The following is an 18,791-nucleotide window of genomic DNA, read 5'->3' as shown; positions in this document are numbered from 1 at the left end:
TACTTTTAAAAAATTATTTAATCCCAGGGGCCCCTGCGTGGTATGGTTACACATCCAATCCTTGGTTTTGGCTCAGGTCCTGATCTCAGGGTCATGAGATTGAGCCCTTTGTTGGGCTCTGAACTCAGCGAGGCGTCTGCTTGAGTTTCTCTCTCCTTCTCCCTCCACACCTCCCCATGCACATGCTCTCTCTCTAGAAGAGATGGATAAATCTTTTAAAAATCAATAAAATTTTAAAAAGTATTTAATCCCATGACTCACTTAGTGATCTTCAGTTTAATGAAGTTAGCAGGCTAATACCTGTCTAATGAAGCATCGGTGATCTTTACTAACGTATTTTTCCTTATTAAATACAAAATAAACCACTACAAACTATAGTCACCAACATCAGATGAAAGCCATGGAACAAGTAGACTAGCTATAAAAAAAGTTTATTAAAAAAATAGACGACATATGTAAACATCTTTTTCAGTCACAAGGCTTCATAATACAGCATAACAGGCTCAGGCCTTAAGTTTCTGCAGTGGGAGCACCTTCAATGTTGACTAATGGTAATCAGCTTAATTTCTCTTTCAACGAGCTAGTAAGTCTACATGAAAATAAATAGCCAGATTCTGCTAAACATCCTAGCACACATAGAAAATCACAAATATACAACAGATCTCAGCAAAAAACAACAATTTGCTGGAATGCGAGATTGAATCCTGGTATTGCAATTATCTTTTTAATGTAGTTTCATTTCTAAATTCATCATAATGTGCAGTGGACTGAAACAGAGCTACGGGGGAGCAGGAACAGGGCAGAGGGAGAAGACAGATGAACACCCACAGCTACCCCCCACCCCTACTCACATACACACACACACACATAATGTTTTGGCAGAAGTGAAACTGAGTTTCTATACTTCTTTTACTTGCTATTTTAGGCATATATTTCCTTTACTTTTAGCAGGAAATACATGCCCCCAAATGACGAACATAGAATGAAGCGGCCAGCCATAGTTTCAAATGTGATACAATTTTGAGGAAATCAGATTTTGATTTCGTACTTTAACAATCTCCCGAAAGTGAAGCCAAGTCCTAGAACAGAATCCGTAATACGACAAAACAAAGTGAAGTACCTGAGATTTTGCTGCAAGAATTTTAAACCCAGGACTGTTTTCCCTGGGGTAGAACGCACTCATGTTGATCGAATCCTTTCAGTGCTCTGTTCACTATTTGCGAGGGTATAACCTGCCAAGTCACTGGATGTGTCGAGTGGCTAGAGTATCGTTTTCTTGTTTCTGCTACAGGTGGGCGTTTTATCACAGCTGATTTAAATCGCGGACATTTCAATTATTCAGGAAACCTTAACCAAGGTAAAGCTTTAAGTGAAATGTCAAGTGATGTTTGCAATTTAGTTTTTCCTTGTACGCCAAATGTTAAGTATTTATTGTCATCCAAAATAACCACATTTTAGTGGCAGAAGAGTTCAGACAAATTTGTAAGCTCCTGGACAGCATTTCTGTAGTTTAATAACTCAGTAGTCTATTTGTATCATAGAGGTGTGATTTTATAAAATAACTCATAAAATCATTTCAAATCATTTCAAATCCTGATCTGCTACCTCAAATCCATTTAAAATCTGAATCTGAAAGTAATCCATATTTGTCATTTCCACCATGTCAGCTTATCTTAGCAGATGTCTAACAGTTTTCCACAGTTTACTGAAGCATGAAGATAACTACAAAACACTTGAATTCTAACAGTGTCACTGTTTCTTGATTTGGCAGTGTTTTTCTCTAACGGTATTTGGGGTTATCAGAATAATTACACATTTATATAGAGAAAAATAAAATGGAATGACAGGAATGTTTACAATGAATACCTACGTCACTTAATTTTTTAAAATCCTACTATAAAATGAAAAAGATTTTTAGTCTGGAGACTGAGTAAGTGGCTCCTGATGAAACAAGAACCGATTCTATAGGAAGAACCTACCGATTAGCCTTGCTCAGGGGGACATGATGTGGTCTTAGCCAAATGCCCTTGACTGACTGACTGACCTTTCAAAGATCCGTTTTGGGGGACGCCTGGGTGGCTCAGTCGGTTAAGCATCTGCCTTCGGCTCAGGTCATGATCCCAGGGTCCGGGGATGGAGCCCCACATCGGGCTTCTTGGTCACCCCGCTTCTCCCTCTGCCTCTGCCTGCTGCTCCCCCTGCATGTGCTCTTTCTCTCTGACAAATAAATAAAATTTAAAAAAATCCATTTTGGGGTTCTGATAGATAACACGTTTAGAAGTTACATTCAGTAAAATGTTTACAAGTTACATTCAGTAAAATTTCCTCAGAGAGAAACAGGCATCATCCTTGTGATGCCTCGACGTATCCATGCGTCGTAAGCCCACGGCTCAGTTCAGGGGGTGTCACTGGGGCTCACCATCTATTCTAGTCTTCAATTTTTTCAAAATACATACCTTTACTGACTGATATCACATTATTCTTGGCTTTTTGTTGCACAAATAACAAAAGAAACAAACCCAACAAAAAAGAAAAAAAACCAAGGAAGGAAGGAGGGAAGGAAGGAAGAGAAGGAAAGGCAAACGGGGAGAAAACAAAGGAGCGACAAACGTGGCGCACCTCATTCCGACCTGGGCTTTGGGGGATGCTGGTGAGAACCAACAGAACCTTACAACTACGCTTCGGGTAACTGAACCCAGCATAGCTTTATGTTGCTGCACGTTTCTTGTTTCACACTCATTTACACTTGTTTTGCACATTCCAAGTCACTACCTAAGATTCCAGGAGCCGAAAAACGACAGACCGCTAACAGCAATCACATACATTTTTCCGGAAAGGCTAACATCCATTACTACTTCAGGAACATGGCCACAGCTTTCAAAAACACAGCAGCATTTAACAGTTCAAACTGTTTTCATTTGTTCACCTTAAAAACAAAACGAAACACAGAAATGCTCGAACATAAGGCACTTAAGGCAGAAACTCCTCCTCCAGCCGCCGCACGGACGGCCGGCTGGCTCTGCTCATCATCCTGCCCAAAGGCACCGGGCCGTCCCTGCTCTGGCCTTGGGCGTCGACGTCCAGGAGGGAAGGCACGTGGGGTGTAGTCCTGTCCTCGGCCCCCCCGGGGGGACAAGCGGTGGGGGGAGTCGGACCCAGCCCGACGGAGAGCACCTGTGCCTGCCCGGCGGGCTGTGAGTCTGAGCGGCTCCTGAAGGTCGGCAGGCGAGGTGGGGGCACCAGGGCGCCCGCTCTTTGTTTTTCCAGCGGGGCCTCCCTTGGCGGGGAGCACCGGGGCGTTCCCAGAGTCCACTTCGGGGGCAGGTCCGAGGCTCCGGGGTCTGAGTTGAGAGTTGCACCCGCAGCAGCTGCTGGAGAAAGCAAAGATGGTGCACGGTTAGATCGCGACTTCCAAGCCAGCCAACATGCAGACCCGTAACTAGGAGGACCGATCAATGATGGGGTCACCTTCAAGGGAGCTTCAACAAAACACCCTCAGCACACACCTTTCCAAACTATTGGGACACTGTGTGTGTTTTTTTGTATGAAAAAGTAACTGCAATGTTGGAAGGGGTGTTTCTGCCCCGGGGAAAATTACAACCATGAACGTGGCTCATCACCTCCACAGCACTTCAGGCCGATGGTCACTAGGGCTGTCTTAGAAACGGGAAGTTTCACGATGGATTACACTAAAGGTTTTAAAGGTGTTTTTTTTTTTTTTTTTTAAGATTTTTATTTATTTAGTTGACAGACAGAGATCACAAGCAGGCAGAGAGGCAGGCCAGAGAGAGAGGAGGAAGCAGGCTCTCTGCTGAGCAGAGAGCCCGACGCAGGGCTCGATCCCAGGACCCTGAGATCATGACCTGAGCGGAAGGCAGAGACTTAACCCACTGAGCCACTCAGCCCCCCCCTTTTTAAATGATGGTCAACATGATGAAACTTCACTTTCAAGTTATGATCTGAAAAAAATGGATGGCAGCAAGAAAGCAGTTAGATTTTAGATTTTAGATGTCGCCCCTTCTCTTTCTTGTCCCAAAGTCCGAACTCCTCACCACTCTAGCACATAATCACTGGCTTATAAGTAAGAGAAAAAAAATGGTTTCTCATGGGATTGCTGTCCTAGGATTTCTCCTTGCAGTCCTCAATTACTAACAGCTACTGCCTTACAAAAGAGGAATACATTTATCTAAAGACGATGGACAATAAACAGAAAAAAAAATCACTTCTGGGCAGGGTTTTGGAAAAGCAGAGGAAAAGAACTAGAATGGAAACAGTTTCAGTTTCAACCACACTGGACAATTAGCTATACTGCACACCTCTGTACAATCTAAAAAGCATTTTCATACACATGACCTTGCTTAATACTCATAACATATATTTGTAATTAATATACAAAAGAATAATAGTTAGGCCCCACATAGTGTGTTTGGCTCTTCCTCCCGGCTAAAATTCAGCCTGATGGTAAGCTGAGCAGTGACACTGGGGGTAGCAGAGGACGGCTTATCACAGGGGAGGCCGGGCCGCCAGTTTGAGCTCCAGCTCAAACTCCAATCGGTGGTTCAGATGTGGGCAAATGACCTGTCCTCTCTCCTGTGAGTGGCTTGGGGCAGTTATTCCCCACCTGCTCGTTCTGTTTTAGTTTGCTAGCACATACTGATGCTGCTGAGATCAATTATGCCTTTCTCAGAATTCAAATAATGAAGTCAAATTAAAAAGCAGGGTAAAATTCAAGGAGCTGTATTAACTGTGCAAACAAGCTTGGTCAACGTGACCACTTGGAAAGATACAAGCAGGTATCCATGCAACTTTACGTTCTAATCTCTGTGGTGGGGATTTGTACTTTGACCCAACTAATGTAACCTACTTGGGGTCTGACAAGCATTTCCCTCGGAGAGGGTTCGTCTGTGATGTGATGCTCGTTCTTTTGAAGAAGCAGAATAAGGCACATTCCTGCACGTCCGCTCTAGGAAAGGAGGAGATGGGTTTTTCCATCGACTCCGATCAGTCTCAAGTCTTGGCGTGGAGGTCGGCTCATGACTATGTCCTCCGATGGCCACACAAAAACCTGGAGCGGGCATCTCAGGGTCCGAAGCGACGCGTGGGCTGCCCTGGGACAGATCTGCGCTGTCCGTCTGCAGCAAGCACCTGGTGGAAAGAGATGGCCCGGAGAGAAGGCTCATGGCGCCTGGTGGAGGGAGTAAGGGTGGGCTGCCGGCCCTCTCGCCCATAGACGGTGGTCTTGTGGAAGGACTGGCCCCACCTCGGGACTTGGGAGCCCACTGGAAGATCCCCTCACGTTTCTTCCTTTCTTCTTTGGGCAACAGTCCTCCGGCAGCCTGTGCTTGATGAAGCTCTCTGATATCCAGCCCCAGAGCGACTGACGCCAGCAGCATGGTGCAGCCGTACAGGGCAGACTCCGTCTTCTTCCTCTGGGGGGACCTGCTCCGACTACTTATAGGGGTCACCTGAGGAGGGCTTGCAGCAGAGCTCGAAGAGGGGCCCTCCTCCCAGCTTCCTGGCTCTACTGGATCCTCTCTCTGGCCATCTTTCCAAAGAGGTAGATCAACATAGGCTTGGCTAGGAGATTTTATTTGCTTTGGTTTTCTGTGTTCTGATCCATCGGGGGAAAGTTTTGGCTCTTCAGAAGCACCTAAACAAAGATATAAATTGTACCTCTTAAGTACAACTTGAAGGAAAAATAATTCAAACTGTACTATAAAATAAGGCTAAAATCTAATAAACATTCTAAGTCAAAGCACATGGAGTCCTTTTCAGTTCAGCAAGCCGTTCGTCCAGGAGGACCTGAAGGAAAGGGAGCCTGGGGCAGAGAACTCACGGTCCCCTGCAGAGGACGCGGCGAGCACATCCTCGGCTGGTCTCTGTCCTTCAGGAAATGGTTCCTCACCGGCATGGGCAATACAGTCATTATCGGAAAAAGTCAGCCAGTGACAGAAACGCACACACCCACATGAGGCTCTGCAACGTGTCAGACCACACATGCCCTTTGCCTCCTCTGAGCGTGTGGGGCCCGGTTATCTGTAGCTCACCTGCATGTACCAGAACCAACAGGCCCCAGATCAGTGGTTCTGAGTGTGCCTCCTGGCCCAGAGCTCTGGCATCCCCTGGAAACTTGCAGAAATGTGAATTCCTGACCCACTCCAGACTATGGAGTCAGAAATTCTACCGCTGAAGCCCAGGGGTGTTTTCGCAAGCCTTTACTCAAGTTTGGGAGCCACCGTACTAGAGGACGATTCTCCAAAGAGGCCCCAAAGGGTAACAGATTAGATCAGCTAAAGAACAAGCAGTCACTGTTATCACAGACGTGCTCAGCAGTGAGTGAACAAAAACAACAAATGGCTTAATCCAGGTTCCAAGCAATCACAACAGAGCCTCCCATGACTTCCCCAGTATTATGTCTTATAATACCTGAGTGTGATCTAGAATCCCAAGACACCAGCTTTGCCCCCAACGAGCTGGAGGTGCTTTTCCCAGCATTCCCGTCCGTTGGGGTGCCCTCTCCTTCCTCTGCCTGGCCTCCTTCCACGCTCTCACACTGACCCCAAGCTCCCTTTTCCCCCAGAAAGCCCTCTGTCAAAGTACCCCCTGATGCCAACCGAGCCGAAGGCGGCCCAGCCCCCCACATGAGATCTCAGCTTCCTCTGAAGCTCCCCCATCCTTGCATCTTTCGGTTTTTGTACTTTGAGATCACAGTCCAGATGTGCACGCCGGCAGATGGTAGGCTTCTGACCACCTGTTTGCCTATTTAAATTTGGAAGGATCTCCCCTGAAAAGTACTCTCATCACGTAGGCACGAAATGCATTTGGGTGAAATGAATATGCATCACATATGTGCCCAGCACATGTAATGGGTAACTAATGATCAACCCATCATTTAAAAAACAAGAGTGGGGGGAATGCTATCGACAAGTGAAATTCATTGACTTAAAAGTACATTGAGCCTTTCCTAATGTGTGTTCATGGGTACCTTTACTGGTCAGTAAAACAAACTCTTCCCCCTGAAGTGGGCGTGAACTTATGGTGGTCCATTGTAACCTTCCCTTTTGATTACTGATGACCAGCATCGGTAGCCCTCAAACCAAGGTAAATATCTACATAACATCAAAATGTGTCCTTTGAGGATTCATGTAGGCATCTGACAGGTGGTGAGTGTCCGCTGTGTTCCAGGCACTGCGAGTGGTAAACAAAACTGATAAAACACTTGACATTCCAGTTTGGGAGTGAAACAGAACACACACATTAAGGGCGTCCATGTAGGCAAGTAAGAACTTCTGGTAAGAGCTATGAGTAAGGGGGGGTGGGAGGTTGGGGTACCAGGTGGTGGGTATTATAGAGGGCACGGATTGCATGGAGCACTGGGTATGGTGAAAAAATAATGAATACTGTTATGCTGAAAATAAATAAATTTAATTAAAAAAAAGAGTACTAAAAAATAAAAAAAAAAGAGCTATGAGTAAGAAAGACTGGGTCATGAGACACAGGGATAAGGTATGATGCCGCTTCAGTGAATGGTCAGGAAAAGCTCTCAGGAGACCCGGGGCTGAGACACAACTGCTTAGGAGGACAGGACCAACAGACGGGCGGTGGGAGGGGCCACGCAGGAGGGACACACGAGTGTCTCATTCTCATTAACTCATCAAGTGAACTTCCAGAGTTCACTTAATGGAGCTTGAGCAGAGCCAAATATATCCTAGTATTTCCTCCAACTGTCCTGTGGAGAACCTACTAATGTGTCTAGAACAAATAAATAAATAAAAGAATTGAGGGGGAAAAGAGGGAGGACTTCTCTGATTAATCTCCGTTTAGTTACAAATAATGAAAAATATACTCTAGGTTGGACAGTTTTATTACAATTAGCTGTTCTTCCTTAGTCTTCACATCATATTTGACAATTGCAACATGTTACAAGAGGGCAACCTCTCACCTTCCGAGGCAAGAGTCAGAATGTCATCGTGAACGTGACAACAGGAAGCACTGAGCACCCATCCTGCGTGTGCCCACATGTACCTGTGTATGTCCTCCTGACAATGCAAAAGAGAAGCGAACACGGGTAGTGACTGATGGGATACTTGTTGAATTAAGCACAGCCCTGATGACGAATTCAAGAAGTGGACACCATGTTCTGCGAAAACATCTTTCATCTGGCCACTGTGTCCAAGTGTGGTCTTAAATTGTCAAGTTCAAAGACCAATTTTCCTTTCTCTGGTGATGATAATCCTTGAGGTTTTTCTTTTCTTTCTTTTTTTTTCTTTTAAGATTTTATTTATTTATTTATTGGAGAGAGATCACAAGTAGGCAGAGAGGCAGAGAGGCGGTGGGGGAAGCAGGCTCCCCACTAAGCAGAGAGCCCGATTCGAGGCTCGATCCCAGGACCCTGAGATCATGACCTGAGCTGAAGGTAGAGGCTTAACCCACTGAGCCACCCAGGCGCCCCTCCTTGAGGTTTTTCAACACCATCTCTCTTCAGCCTTTTAATATCTGAATACTGAATAGGATACTAAGTATTGAAAATAATTATGATTCCTCTAAATGAAAGAGTTTCCAAGGTAATCCTCTCTAAGTGGTGGTTTTCCACAGAGAACCTGCTTGACAAGATTTTGTCCTGTTAAGTGGTGGCAATACAGCCGAAGCCCACCCCTAAAATCTCAGGAGAATTTCAGGATGTCTACATTTTCATAGTTGCTATCTCCTATACTACATTAATTCTACAGAATTAATTATGAGACTAATTTTTCTGGTAGAGAATAGGAATTACAAGTTTCCAAGGAGTAATGTGAAGCCCAATTACTTTCTGTCAGGACAGGACAGCTAGTATGTTTTGAACCTAAGTAAAGGTACACGCAGAAGAACTTCTTGCTAACCTTCCCTGTGCTACTAGAAGGACCACATGAAACTTTCAAAGCAAAGTCTTTAGAACACTCAGATGCTACATCTAACTCGAACAGATTCTATTTGCTGAAGCAGATTTACCTGGCTGGTCCACAAATAATGAAGCCAACGGCGTGGTTTTCGGATTCTTTATTAAGAGAGCTGACCAAGGGCTGTTGCCGTCTGAGAGAGGTCGTATTCTAAAAGAGAAAGACGTTTATTTCGATAGAACCATGTGGCACACAAATTGGGTTTTGACAGATACATGCCAACGACATTTCTGAGTTGGGGAGGGACCACATTTGCACTGTTCTGAAGGGCTGACAAAGTACAAACAGAACGTGGAAATGAGGCAGGAAATACATCAAAGTGTTTTAACTGCCTCACTATATCCTACTCACTATAATTGAGTAGGACAAACTCGTCCTAGAAATGAAATTAACATTCAGGTATCTCTGCACGATCCCAGTCGCGGTCTAGAAGTGAAGTCTGGCCGATGCGGAATTCTAGAAGGCACCGCTACCTGTCACGGTCTACGCTGACGGGCCGCTGGGTGTCACATGCTTACCTTTCTTTGCTGTCACTTCTTTCTTTCATTTGAATTGAGTTGGGTCCCCAGGTACAACCTTTTTTCCTGAAGTTCTTTTTCACATCCTCAAATTCTTCTTGTCGACTGACTGTGTTCCTTCCCCAGGTTTTATTGCTTTCGTCTGAAGTCACTAGGGGGAGAGCATCACGCATTAACTGATTATCAACCTGAGGTCAGACCAATCCAACCAGTCGTACGGCTCCCTCACTCGAGGAACGCCGACAGCGAAGTAACGAAGTAACGGGAAGGTGTGGAAGGGACTTCTCCCGCCCTACAGACGGCAAGCCATTGAAGTAGCCAAAAAGTTAAATGAGTTAAAAGAAAAGACAAACTGAGCCTAAGGAACAAAAGCCAGTTTCTAGGTTGCGGTTTAATCCAGGTTTTTGTTAGTCGTCACGAGTTCCCCGCAGCCATCGCTACAGTCGCTTTTTCAAACCTCCAGCTGTTGAAGGGCTGCCCTGCCCGCCTCACCCTTGCTTCTTCTCCCAGCCTCACAGGGAGGTCCACCTCCACATTCAGTGTCCCTGCTTTGCTGACACATCCCACGCTATCCTTCTAGCCTTGAAGCGCGCTTGCCCTTGGCGCCTGCAAGGGATTCAGGCATCCCTAGGGACAGTGTCTCCTGTTCCTATAGACTTTGACAGCCAGTCCCAGGAGTAGACAGCCCAAAGCCCAGTGCAAAACATCATGACACATCTACAGAGGGGAGCACTCCATGGCCACAGGGAATGAGGCTCAGAGATGGAGAATGTCAAGTGTCTACGTTACAGATTGCACAGACCCATTTTATGAAATGTATGTGTTTATGCTTGTGTGTGTATAAACACAGGCATCGAACTCTTATTCAAGTGTTGACCTTTCAGGGAGACGTCTGCTTACAGAAAGACGGATATTTCACTTCTTTATAATTATTTTTTTTAGAATTGCCTGCATTATGGGTGATGCTTGATTTGTGTGTTTCAGTATTTCCACATTTTAAAATAGACGTATCCCTGTGCAGGGAGGTGTCTGTGTGTCTGCACGTGTATGTGTGTGTGTGCGACAATCCTAAGTCATCTGCACTTATTAAGGGCATCAGCTCAGAGTCAGAGGGGACTGGCGGGTGGTCTGCAGGTTTGTGGGGGCCCCGGGCTGGAGCAGAGCAGACTGGCTCTGCTGGGCTGTGGCACCGCCAAACCGGACCTGCTCCCACCGGCACAATCCACCTGCCTGCGGCCCCTGGGACAGCGATGATCCTAGAGCTTTCTGCCTGGCCCTTTACTAAACATTTACTGTCCTAGGAGGCTGGGAAGGGCATGGAGAAGAGTCCACGCTCTTGGTGACTCTATCAATGCACGTCTTTCAAGTGTCACGGCTTCAGAGCTACTGAGCTGGGTTAAACTGCGTAACCTCTCTGCCTTGTTGTGGGATCACGGAAGTAGTTACTTCATGAGGTTGTTTTGAGAATTACACGGATGAACAGATGGAAACCGCTCAGAATGGAGCAGGGCAGGGCACGCGCTCTGGGTGGCGGGATCTCTGCCCGCACGGAGCTTCTGGGTTGCTCCTTCTGCCTCCACCAAAGGATCACAGACTAGTCATCCCAGCGCTGAGCTAGCAAAACCTTCTTGGTTTTTGTCTGTTATGCGAATTGGTAAGTAGAACTGGGTCGGAGGAGGGAGGGTTGCTGACATCTTCAGGTTGTATCAATCCTCTCCTTGGAAAAATACGAGCTCTACCTCTACTCTAGATTATGACACTCGGTTACTGAGAAGCACGCCACGGCCGTACACAGGGAAAGGATCCAGGAAGAGCACGACGCTACCTGGCGGGCTCCTCCGCCCTTGGATTCTATCTGACAACGTGGGAAAGGTGTGCTTTACTCCTGCTGTAAGACACACCCTGAAACTGGAATTCTGAGAAGAGGAGTAAAATTTTTTTCTTATTCCCAAAGAGAAGGACGCCCTGCAAATGGTGTCACGTAGTAATACCAACCGTTAGAGAAACCCAGAGGACATAGAGTAAGAAAAACTATGAAGAAAATATTTTGTGCCAATATCAGATGTTTTTGACAGACTGTGCTTCTTTCCATGATGGTGACATACTCATATCTTTACCTAAAGTCAAGCTTATATTGTATTTTTATTTTGGTATTTACTCTGGGAGTCTTTAAACAATTTGGGGGTAATCGCTTTTGTTCAATCTCACTGAAACGTTTCTCACGTCTCTCAGTACATATAATCATTGCCTCCTTCAGTTTCAGAGGTTTGGGAGGTGTTTTCCTTTTCTTTTTTTTCTTTTCTTCTTACAATGCTTTCATAATAAATTTTTCTAAGTTTATGCACATTGCCCCGTCTTCGACCTAGAGCAAACGTGCAGACCCAGCTACCACCCGCAGCAGCAGGAAACCCTTTCCTCTGAATCAGACACGTCTACTAATCCACCTGAGAGGCAAAATCCTCAGGACAAATGTTTGCTCACGCGACAAAGGCAGGCCGCGGTGAGAGCTGCAGGCTGTACCAAGTTCACGGGAAGAGCGATGATAACAATGATGATCAAAACAATTGCCAGCGCACATGGGGCTCTTACCACATGTATACACCTGACCCTTGTCAACTACTGTGTCCCCGGTTCACAGAAATAGAATCTGAAGCAGGAAGAGCTTAAGAAAGTCTGAAATCGTAGCATAGTAGGGCCAGAGCTGGGATGTGTCCCAGGCAGCGCGGCTCCAGTCTACGCCCTCAACGGTCATGCTCTCCTGAAGCCTAGAAGCAGGATATCCATGCCAGCTAGGGACCAGAGGGTACAGACACGAAGACAAGAGGGTCTGCTGGGAACACCTGGGGTCAGAAACAAGAGGATGATGGTTCGGGACAAAGAATGGGAACAAACAGTTGTGCGCACAGAGCTGGTCCTGTTTGGAAGATCTGCCTCCAGACACTTTCATCTGTCACTTTCGAGAACCAATGCTGAGCGCCCTGTGGTTTGGGGAAAGTGGGGATGTTCCCTGAGCAGGCTTCGCAGCAGCCCTGCCAGGTGAGAACCTATGTGACATCCCCGAAGTATTCAGTTTAACTAGTACAAGTCCTGGGCCTCACCGGGCTTACCCAGGTATGACTGCCCCACTTCTGCGAGGCTGTAGCCATGATGCAGCGGTGTGAAGATGGGGACTCTGTTGTGGTGGGACTGGGCAACGGCACAGCCACTCCGGGAGGCAGTTTGGTGTGTCTGCTAGAACCAAACACGCTTACCACACGAACCAGCAATCACACTCCTTGGTATTCACCCACAGGAGTTGAACAACTACATCCACGCAAAACCCATGCATGACTTTCCAGCACCTTTATTTGTAACTGTCAGAGTTAAAACTGGAAACGACGAAGATGGTTTTCTGCAGGTGAGTGGGTGACAATGAGCTGAGCTCTGCCCACATGTCGGCACGGCAGTCCCTGAACAGCACGGACAGTAAAGAGCTATGGGCCATGAAAAGGCATGGAAGACACGTCCACGCGTGCTGCTGAGTGAGAGAAACCAGTCTGGAAAGCCTTCCTGCCAGGCTCTGACAGTGTGATGTTCTAAAAAAGGCAAAACTTCGGCGAGAGGAAGGATCAGAGGCTGCCGGGCACGGAGGGCGGAGGGGTGAATGGGCAGAGAACAGAGGATTTTTAGGGCCATGAAAACACTCCCTCTGATACCAGAGTGGTGCACATGTCATTGTGCGTTTGTCCAAGCCCAGGTTGCGCAGCACTGAGAGGGAACTCCAGGGCACACAACGGATTGTGGGTGACAAGGACGTTCCCTGATCGTGACAAAGCATGCACTGCAGTCATAGAGGGGGCCTGTGTACGGGAGGGGGCACCGGGAAGATCTCTGCACCTTCCTCTCAGTTTTGCTGTGAACCTAAAATTGCTCTGAAAAAGTCAAGTTTGGAAAAAAAAAAAAAGGAATATGAAAACATGGAAGAGAAGAGAGAAACAGCGGTGTAAAAACAGAAGGGTCATGACTTCCTGTTCCCTTGTCTACAACTTCCCGTTCCCTTGTCTGTTCTACAGAGCTGCGAGGTAAGACCGGCCGTCCCTTTTGTCCTTTCATTAAGCTCTTACTCTAAGGAAAGGCCGAGTATGGCTTTGTTAGAAACGCTACCTCAGAAAGACATGTTAATTATGATAAAATGACGGTCCCTTAAACTGATACAGGTTATTAAAGATTTATTCAGATCATGTCTCTTTAACTATGAGGACACTAATATACTGGGATCCTGAGAGCTTCAAAAAAAATATCTCTGCCGGTGCCAATGTTTTCATTACAAAACAAACAAACAAAGCAAAAACCAATCAACAAAAAAAGAAATTGATTGTAGGCCTGATCAGGGAAAATACTGTTTTGGATTTTTTTTTTTTCCTCCAAATAAGTTTAGTGAGTAGCAAAGCATTAAGTTTGGTGAAGAAAGGAGAAGTTGGTAAATTACTTAATACGGTAACATGGGCTGATCACCGTATTACTTACACATGCATATAAAACACACTCTTGTTTTGCTTTGCCTACTTTTTGGACTCACTTTTGATAAAAGTCAATGGTTTTATTTAATTCCACTAAACTTTGATTTAAGGTCTAACTGAAAACTCTCACATTGCAAAGGTGCCAGGCAAATTAGCTACATGCCTTTTTCCCCCCAACCAGTCTGAACACTCTCTCTAAAATCAAAATACTACATAGTATTTTAAAGTATTATGTTGCCCAGCATAGATCAAATGAAACATAGATCTCAAAGAGCAATTTTTTTTCCAAACAAGGAAAGAAATGGAAGTAATCTTGAATTCCTGATTTCATTTTTTAAAATATCTATAAATATGCTACTGATATAATTAGGTTATGCTAATTTTGCATACAAGTATTTATCAAAGTGTCTCAAGATATGGTACTCCCTGTTCTACTCTGTGGCCTGGGCAGATCACCAATTGCATAGAATCTAAAAACCATTATTGTGAAAATAAGTCTGCACAGCAAAGGAATCTATGAATAAAATGAAAAGGCAGTCTACAGAATGGAAGAAAATATTTGCAAATCACATATCTGATAAGGGGTTAATATCCAAAATGTATAAAGAACTCATACACCTCACTAACAAAAAGCAAATAATCCAACTAAAAATGGGCAGAAGAGCTGAATTTTCCTGAAGAAGACATCCAGATGGTCAATAGACACAGGAAAAAATGCTCAACATCACTCATCATCACAAAAATGCAAGTCAAAACCACAGTGAGGCATCACCTCACACCTGTTAGACTGGCTAGTATCAAAAAGACAGGAAATAGTAAATGTTAGTGAGGGTGTGGAGAAAAGGGACCCTTGTGCACTGTTGGTGGAAATGTCAACTCCTGCAGCCACTGTGGAAAATGACATGGGGGTACCTCAAAAAATTAAAAAAGAACTACCAAATTGTGACCAAGATCGTTACATAGGGTATACTGACTTTGTTCCTCCTTGAAGAACATCTAACAACTATTTGTGAATAAGATACCACTGAGAGGATCCTAGAACACAGGGGTGAGGCTACAGCACACCCCTTACACCCCAGAGACCAGGACAGACCACATCATAAGGCGAAGGGAAGCAACTATATACATGGAGTGCACTGCTCCCCCTCCTCGGCCCAGTGCAGCACCACAAAGACAGGTCTCCCCTGACCCTCCAGTTCTTCCAGTGGACAAAGAGAAACGAGGGGGGTGAGTACACCCCCATCATCATGGGTCACTTTTGCAGGGAGCCGTACTCTGATCCTGCACCAGGGGAATATAGGGGATCACTCCCAAACTCATTCTATAAAGCAATCATTACCCTGTTACCAAAACCAGAAAAGGACATTACTAGAAAAGAAAACTATGGGCCAATATCCCTAATGAGCATAGATGTAAAAATTCTGAATAAAACACTAGCAAACAAAATTCAGCAGCACATTAAAAGGATCATTCACTATGATCAAGTGGGATTTATCCCTGGTATGCAAGGATGGTTCAACATATGCAAATCAATCAATGTGATACATCACATTAATAGAATGAAAGAAAAGAATCATATGATCATCTCAATAGACACACACGCGCGCACGCACACACACACACACACACACACACACTTGACAGAATTCAATATCCATTCATGTTAAAAACCCTTGACAAATTAGGCACAGAAGGAATATCTCTCAACAAAATAAAGACCATGTATGAAGAGCCCACAGCTAACATCATCTATATGGTGAAAAGCTTTTCCTCTAAGATCAGGAACAAGAGTGCCCACGCTCACCAGTCCTATTTAACAGAGAAATGAAAGATCTCTGTTCTGAAAACTGTAAGATAGTGATGAAAGAAATCAGAGAAGACACAAATAAATGGAAATGTATCCTGTGTTCATGGATTGGAAGAAATGATACTGCTAAAATGTCAATACTACTCAAAGCTACCTATAGATTCAATGCAATCCTATCAAGATTCCAATGGCCCTTTTTACAGAAGTAGAAAAATCCCTTTCTAAAACTTATATGGAATCCCAAAAGACCACAAATAGCAAAAGAAATCTTGAGAAAAAACAAAGCAAGAGATATCATACTCCCTGATTTTAAGCAGTGCTCTAAGTCATCAAAACAGTACGGTACTGGCATAAAAATAGACAAATAGACCAACACAACAGAACAGAGAGCCCAGAAGTAAACTCCACCATTTATGCTCAACTAATATTTGACAAGGGTGCAAGAATACTCAATGCAGAAAAAACTCTTTAATATTCACATGTAAAAGAATGAAATTCAGCCCATATATTATAACCACTCATAAAAATTGATTCAAAATAGATTAAAGACTTAAATGTAAGACCTTAAACCATGAAACTCCTAGAATATAAGAATAAATATATTTTTTAAAGATTTTATTTATTTATTTGACAGAGAGAGATTACAAGTAGGCAGAGAGGCAGGCAGAGATAGAGAGGAGGAAGCAGGCTCCCTGCTGAGCAGAGAGCCCGATGCGGGACTCGATCCCAGGACCCTGAGATCATGACCTGAGCTGAAGGCAGCGGCCCAACCCACTGAGCCACCCAGGCGCCCAAGAATAAATATTTTTGACATGGGTCTTGGCCAATGATTTTTTGGTTATCACACCAAAAGCACAAGCAACAAAATTAAAAATAAGTGGACTACCTCAAACTAAAAAGTGTCTATACAGCAAAAGAAACCATCAACGAAGTGGAAAGACCTATCGAATGGGGAAAAATATTTGCGAACTATATACCTGGTAAGGGGCTAACAACCAATATATAAAAAAAAACACAGAACTCAATAGCCAAAAAAATCAAGTAACCCAATTAAAAAATAGGCAAAGCTCTTGAACAGACATTTCTCCAAAGAAGACATATGAATGGCCAACAGGCACATGAAAGATGCTCAACATCCCTAGTAATTACGAAAATGCAAATCAAAACCACAATAAGATATCACCTGCACCTTTTAGAATGGCCACCCTCAAGAAGACATGACATAACAAATCCTGGCAGGGATGTGGAGAAAAGGGAACCCTTGTGGACTGCTGGTGTGACAGCAAGTTGGTGCAGCCACTATGGAAAACAGTATGGAGAAGCCTCAAAAATGGAAAACAGAACTACCATATAATCGAGCAATTCCAGTTCTAGGGATAAACCCAAAGGAAATGGAAATACTAACTTGAAAAGATATCCATACCCCCAAGTTCATAGCAGCTTTATGAACAATAGCCTAAACATGGAAACAACCCAAGAGTCCATCAATGGATGAATGGATATATACACAATGGAATGCTGCTCAACTGTTAGAACGAGAGCTTTCCATTTTCAACAACATGGATGGACCCAGAGGATATTAGTCTAAATGAAATAAATCAGACTTTCTGTCTTTTTCTAAGACAAACACTATATGATCTCACTTACACATGGAATCTTAAAAAAAAAAAAAAAAGAAAGAAAGAAAGAAAGAAAACTGACAGAAAAAGAGATCAGACTTAAAACCAGAGGTGTAGGGTAAAGGAAGGGGGAATTGGAGGAAGGTGGTCAAAAGGTATAAGATAAATTATAGTTATAAGATAAATAAGTACTGGGAATATAATGTGTGGGATGACTATGGCCAACACTGCTGTATGATATAAAGAAAAGTTAAAGAGAGTAAATCCAAATAGTTCTCATCACAAAGAGAAAAAACATTTTACCTTTTTCTTTTTTTTCTTTTTATCATATCTATATGAGAAGATGAACGTTAGCTGAACCTATTGAGGTAATCAATTCACAGTATACATAAATCAAATGATCACGCTTAAATGTATACAGTGATGCATGTTAATTATTCCTCAATAAAACTGGGAAAAAATATAACTACCATACAATCCAGCAATTCCACTTCTGGGTACTTGAAGAAAACAAAAATACTAAATCGAAAATACATACGCACCCTCAAACTCAGGGCAGCATTATTTAGACTAGCCAAAACATGAAAACAACCTTAGTGTCCATCAACCGATGAATGGATAAAGAAAATGTGGTATATCTATACAATAGAATATTATTCAGCCAGAAAAAAAAAACAATGAAATCTTGCCATTTGCAACAACATGTATGGAGCTCATGCTAAGGGAATTAAGTCAGACAGACAAATATTGTATAATCTTATTTATGTGTGGAATCAATTTTTTTTAAAAGAAGAGCTCATACATACAAAGAATTAAATTGGTGGCTACCAGAGGCAGAGGGTAGACGAAATGTGTGAAGGTGGTCAAAAGAACAAACTTCTGGGTATAAAATAACTAAGTCATGGGGACAGAATGTAGAGTGTGGTGACTATAGTTAGGAACACTGTATTGCATATCTGAAAGTTGCCAAGAGAGTCAATCTTTAAAGTTCTCATGATAAGAAAAATAGATTTTGTAACTATGCATGGTGATAGATGTTAACTAGACTTACTGTGGTGATCATTTTGTAATACATTTGACTCTTGAACAACATGGGTTTGAACTGTGTGGGTCCACTTTTATGTGGACTTTTTTCAGTAAGTACAATATAGTCTGGTAAATGTATTTTCTCCTCCTTAAGATTTTCTTAATATTTTCTTTTCTCTGGCTTCCTTTATTATGACAATATGGTATATAATACATATAACATGCAAAATCTGTGCTCATTGACTGTTTCTGTGATCAGTAAGACTTCTAGTCAACACCAGGCTATTAGCACTTAAATTTCTGGGGAGTCAAAAGTTGTATGTGGATTTTCCACTGCACGGCATGGTGTTGAGCACAGAGATGGTAAGCAGGCCTAACCCCCCCAC

General features: G+C 43.8%; 1 protein-coding gene across 2 annotated transcripts in view; it reads right to left on the bottom strand.

Moving 5' to 3' along the window:
* Positions 1–415: 415 nt before the first annotated feature.
* MAP3K21 (mitogen-activated protein kinase kinase kinase 21) overlaps positions 416–18,791 on the bottom strand; it is a 56,576-nt gene continuing 38,200 nt past the window's right edge. The window contains exons 7-10 of one of the 2 annotated variants that reach the window (XM_082718942.1): positions 9,455–9,605; positions 8,989–9,086; positions 4,865–5,650; positions 416–3,371 (exon numbers count right to left, since the gene is read on the bottom strand). In XM_082718942.1, coding sequence (XP_082575068.1) covers positions 2,971–3,371; positions 4,865–5,650; positions 8,989–9,086; positions 9,455–9,605 — 1,436 coding nt within the window. In that variant the 3' untranslated portion in view covers positions 416–2,970. The remainder of the gene's footprint in view (positions 3,372–4,864; positions 5,651–8,988; positions 9,087–9,454; positions 9,606–18,791) is intronic. The other variant, XM_082718943.1, reaches the window with a different exon arrangement.

This window comes from Mustela nivalis, assembly GCF_964662115.1.
Source record: "Mustela nivalis genome assembly, chromosome: 2".
NCBI classification, from domain to species: Eukaryota; Metazoa; Chordata; class Mammalia; order Carnivora; family Mustelidae; genus Mustela; species Mustela nivalis.
The sequence above is the reverse complement of the archived record's forward strand: the minus strand, read 5'-3'. Positions and strand labels throughout refer to the sequence as shown.